General features: G+C 41.4%; 1 protein-coding gene across 1 annotated transcript; it reads left to right on the forward strand.

Annotated features, from left to right (window-relative positions):
* The first annotated feature begins 1,005 nt into the window (after positions 1-1,005).
* Positions 1,006-4,743, forward strand: LOC127775674 (formin-like protein 6). The gene is made up of 4 exons (XM_052301954.1): positions 1,006-1,307; positions 2,368-3,071; positions 3,468-3,689; positions 3,784-4,743. The coding sequence occupies exons 1-4, from the start codon at positions 1,235-1,237 to the stop codon at positions 4,441-4,443; spliced, it is 1,659 nt and encodes a 552-aa protein (XP_052157914.1). The 5' UTR covers positions 1,006-1,234; the 3' UTR covers positions 4,444-4,743.
* The last annotated feature ends 245 nt before the right edge of the window (positions 4,744-4,988 follow it).

A 4,988-nucleotide genomic window follows, 5' to 3' on the forward strand; every position in this document is an offset into this window, starting at 1 on the left:
AAATTTTATTTTGCCAACTAAACAAGCCCTGACTATGGTGTGAATCAACATTTTCCAAAATAATTAAGTATATAGCTGTGCTATTGGTCTTTAAACTCATACAAGTAGTTTTCTGCTATGTTAATATAATTCAGCCAACTAAAGACAACCCTATCTTTTTTGCTTTTGCTTATATTTCAACCTTAAATTTGAAGTTGATTTTAGGGTTTTTTCATCGTAGTTTATTTTTCAGTCTTTACTTTTAGATAGATAGTTAATAACATATATATATATATATATATATATATATATATATATATATATATTCACAAATTATTTTTCACTTGCAAATATGTCATTTCGCTTTTTCCTCCAATATGCCAAATGATGGGCTTTTTGTCAGCCCAGTGAAAAAGAGAATAAGAATGAATGTACATGGGTACTTTATTGACGGGACAACCGAGGTGGTGGGAGAAAAAAATAGGAGAAAACATATTAGGGATAAAATTGGCATGGAATTTTTACAATTTGGTCTTTTTTGAAAACTTTATTTACACGAATAGATTCTTGGAAGAACTATTTCTAGGAATGGACAATGAGGTTGACACGGAAAATAGATCCATTCTGAAAATGGTTTTTGAGGGGTCTATTTTGTAACTTTTTTTAAAAAAAAAGGTCAAAATGTAAAAATTTCAGTGAAATTGGCAGTTAGAAAAAAAAATCCAAGGTCATCCTATTTGTTTTCTTTAAAAAAGGTAGTAAAGCTAAATAAAAGCATCCCGGATTCAAATTTTGAAGCACATCCCCCTTTTACTTTTCAGAGAAAAAAAAGAATAAAAAAAAAAGCAAAGCCGGCGGGCAGGTAGTCAGGCACAGACAGGTAGGCCCCGCTCCCGCTCCCGCTCCCCTTGGAATCATTCGCTCGCAACGCACACCCGCACGCACGCGCCCACGCCAACGCCACCACGACCCGTTCCGTCTGTTAAAACCGAAACCAGGCGGCGAAACCTTCAAATCCCTCCTCCCCCAAATATCAAAATCCCCCCCACCCCCCTCACGCAGCGAAGCTCGATTCCTACTCTTCCTCACGTCGTCGCCTCCCTCCTCCTCCTCCTCCCCCTCCTCCACCTCTCGCCTCGCCGCCGCCGGATGGTGCGGCGATCCCGCGGCAGCTGCTGCCCCGCCGCCGCCCATTCCTGAGCGCGCGCCGTCGTCGTCGTCGTTTCGGTTGTTGTCGTGGCCGCCGCCGCGGGAGATGTCGCTGTTCCGGCGGCTGTTCCACCGGCGGCCGCCACAGGGGCTCGTGGAGATCTCCGACAACATTTTCGGTTCGTGTTTTTTTTATTTCCCACTTCAGTACTCCATAATTACGGTATATCTTTGTTTTTTTTTGTTTTACTGCGTTCTCTTCGTGTAAGCAATACCATGTTAGCAAGCATGAATCTACCACGCGCTTAATTTTTTTATTTACGTTTTGTTCCGTTTTTACTGAAGCTGCTTTAACTTTCTGGAGAGAAAAAAAAATCGTATGAGCAAAATGTGGTCAGGTTTGGGGGAGAGATAATGACAGCTTGGGGGGGGGGGGGGGGGGGGGGTCAGGGACTGGTATCAGTGGGTTCGGTTCGTGTATTGACTTGGCAATGTCGCGCGAGTTGTTGCACCCGACCACACTAGGAACGCGGCAATTGACCGGCTTAGCTAGTTATCACGACGCTGTCATTTCTTCTCTGAACGATGACGTACTCATTTAGATGGAATTCAGCTCTGAACTTGTGCAGTTTTTACCACACAATGTTTGCTGGAGTAGCTTTTCTGGCCACAAATTGAAGTTTGGAATTCTTTGGAGTATATGATGCTCCTTCTGATAATGTTCAGAAGGAATTTTGGATTAGCTCAAATCAGATGCACATTAGTTCTGTTCTGTGAAAATGATGAGCACTGTAGATGGGTGAACAACTGGACATTAGAGGTTGAATTGTCATGCTTGTGGTAAATTGATATATTCACAGACAAACAAAATGCAGTTACATGATTTTCTTCTTGTTTCCGAAAAGGAACCTGTCATGGTTTGTGAACCTGTTGTGTGACATGGCTTCTTGATCTTCTGATGAGGCTGACCATCCAAAACTACTCCATTTTCTGTTAGTGTTAGTTACCCACTTGTGTGGCTGACGACATACCATCCACATTTTGTATTCCTGAAAATGGATTGATGTTTCATTCGTAAGGCTGAAATGTTCCTATCACTATTGCTGTTGGAAATGTCCACCTACTCCTATTGGACATGGTTTGAATCTTTATGATAACTATACTGTTTATAGTAGAATTGATATTGCTCCCAGTTTCACCTTTCTTATGCTGACTACTGGTTACTTCTTTACTTTTCAGTGTTTAACCACTGCTTCTCCACGGATTTCTTTGAAGAAGATGAGCTGAAACCGTACATCGGAGGCATCTTGAAACAGCTAATTGGCCGCTATTCCATTGACTCATTCATGGTGTTCAATTTTGAGGGAAGCAAGAAGGACAACCAAATTGCCAGCATTTTCTCGGACTTTGATATGAGTGTGATGGGTTACCCACGAAACTATGAGGGATGCCCCTTGCTCACCATGGAGATGATTCACCATTTCGTGAGGTCTAGTGAAAGTTGGCTCTCATTAGGCCAGGACAACTTCTTGCTTATACATTCAGAACAGGGGGGATGGCCAGTCCTTGCTTTCGCATTGGCAGCCCTACTGCTTTACCTCCGAAGATATAATAATGAGAGGAAAGCATTGGAAATGGTCTACAAACAGGCACCACCTGGGCTAGTAGAGCACTTCTCACCACTGAACCCGGCTCCTTCTCAGATGAGATACTTGAAGTATGTGTCAAGACGGCACATGTCACGGGAACAATGGCCTCCAGCTGATAGAATGATAAATTTGAATTGTGTAATCATCAGAGGGGTGCCAAATTTTGATGGAAAAGGAGGATGTAGACCAATATTGCAGATTTATGGTCCAGATCCTTTTGCTCCTAATGACAAAAGTACTAAAGTTCTCTTTTCAACCCCAAAGACAAGTGATTCTGTCCAGCTCTACACACAGGTATACTTTTGTTATATTTACTAATTTATCATGAATAATATAACCTTTATTACAGTAAGCTTGTGATGTTTGTTCATGATGTGTTGGTTCAATAGTTCAACATTCAACAAAGTCAGTGATCAACTATCGAAATACCTGAAAGTGTAGTCAGATCACCTGGGGAGATCACCGGTTTACAAGTTTAATTGTTTCGTTATCTGCTAGTGCTGTGTTTTTTTCATCTGTCGTATCATTCTTTTCTCTACTAGCTTGTCTGGAATCCATTTTACTAGTTCATATGTCTATCGAACAGCTTTAAATTTGAGCTGGAGACTTTTATTTGTTATCAAAGTAAGAAGTATTTAAGCTTTAATTGCTGGATAGGAGAACATTGACATGTTTGTGTTTGTAATTCAGGAAGATTCTGAGATAATCAAGTTTAATGCCCGGTGTCCTGTTCAAGGAGATGTTGTCATGGAGTGCATTAGCCTGGATGAAAACTTTGAACATGAAGTGATGGTGTTCAGGGTCATGTTTAACATGACTTTTATTGAAGACAACCTATTGCTACTTGATAGGGACCAGATTGACATTCTGTGGGACACAAAACTCCGGTTTCCTGTAGATTTCAGAGTTGAGGTACCACTTAACTCCTGCATCTTGTACACATTTTTCACCTGCACATTCCACCTTCATATGTAGTCATGTACTCGTCTTGCCTTGATTATCATAGGTTATATTTTCGGAGATGGACACAATCACATCGCTTAACTCATCTCAATTATCAAGTGAGGATAAGGAAAACTTTTCTAGGGTTGAAGATGCATTCAGTCATCTGGATTGGTCAACCAAAAGCGATGACGTGACAACTAATGCAACAGAACAGAATGGGTCTAACAATGAGCATGATGGCTTTGATGCAGTATCTCTTCAGGAAACAGAAAACAGCAATTCCACATCTGAACATAGCTTGCTAGGAACCAGATCTGTCCAGGTTATTCAGATGGAAACAGAACATAACCATTCTTCTGCGCCAACGTTCGACATTGTCAAAGATCCGGTTGCTGATACACATTCCTTGCCAGAAACTTACTCACTTGCACTAAAATCTCAAGAGCACAAACTCTTTGAAGATTCATCTCCAAGGGAGCTACCAAAATTGGATACCACCAAGAACAACCCCAACTCCGACCTGCCTTCGGCGAATTCACGAGACTCAGAAGCTGCTGGTGATGCTGCTGTTGCTGAATGGTCAGACACCAACACGGACACGTTCCTGTCAGATACACCTTCAAGCAGCTCTCCATCAAGCCCGCAGAAGTTCGATGAAGATTCCATGGAGGCTGGAATTGTTGAGATCCAGACACAAACAGCAGAACCTCAAAGATGTTGAAGCTGCAAAATTCTTCCTCCTGTAAATTGGGGCAACACTGATCACTGGAGCTGCCCAGAATGTAGTCACATATGTCGATACATATACACCTGCACAGTACATTGGTAAAAAAGAGTGGTTTATCCAGACCACGAAGCATGTATAGCTGTTCTCTTCGGTAATGGTAAACATGTACGAAAATTTCAGATTGCCTCCAAATTTTGGAGAATATGAGTTCTTGCCGCGATGCAACTTGGAAACAAAGTCTTTTATCATTTTCCTCGCAAAAAAAAATGTTCTTTATCATTTGGGATGTGAACTACAATATTGATGATGGTCGAAGTTCATGAGAACCACCATTGCGCCATTACATAGTGTGGCCTAAGGGCATGTACGACCACAATTAACTGACTGTCTTGTGTAAATGACGGTTGGGCTCCACAATAGGACGGTATGACAAACTATTTGTCACTTTTAAAATGCGGCAATTAAGAATTTGTCACTCGCAATATATGACATGTAGATCCAGTGGCAAATAGTAAGAGTGACAAATAGTTATATATCTC

Source organism: Oryza glaberrima, chromosome 6, assembly GCF_000147395.1.
Source record: "Oryza glaberrima chromosome 6, OglaRS2, whole genome shotgun sequence".
NCBI lineage: Eukaryota > Viridiplantae > Streptophyta > Magnoliopsida > Poales > Poaceae > Oryza > Oryza glaberrima.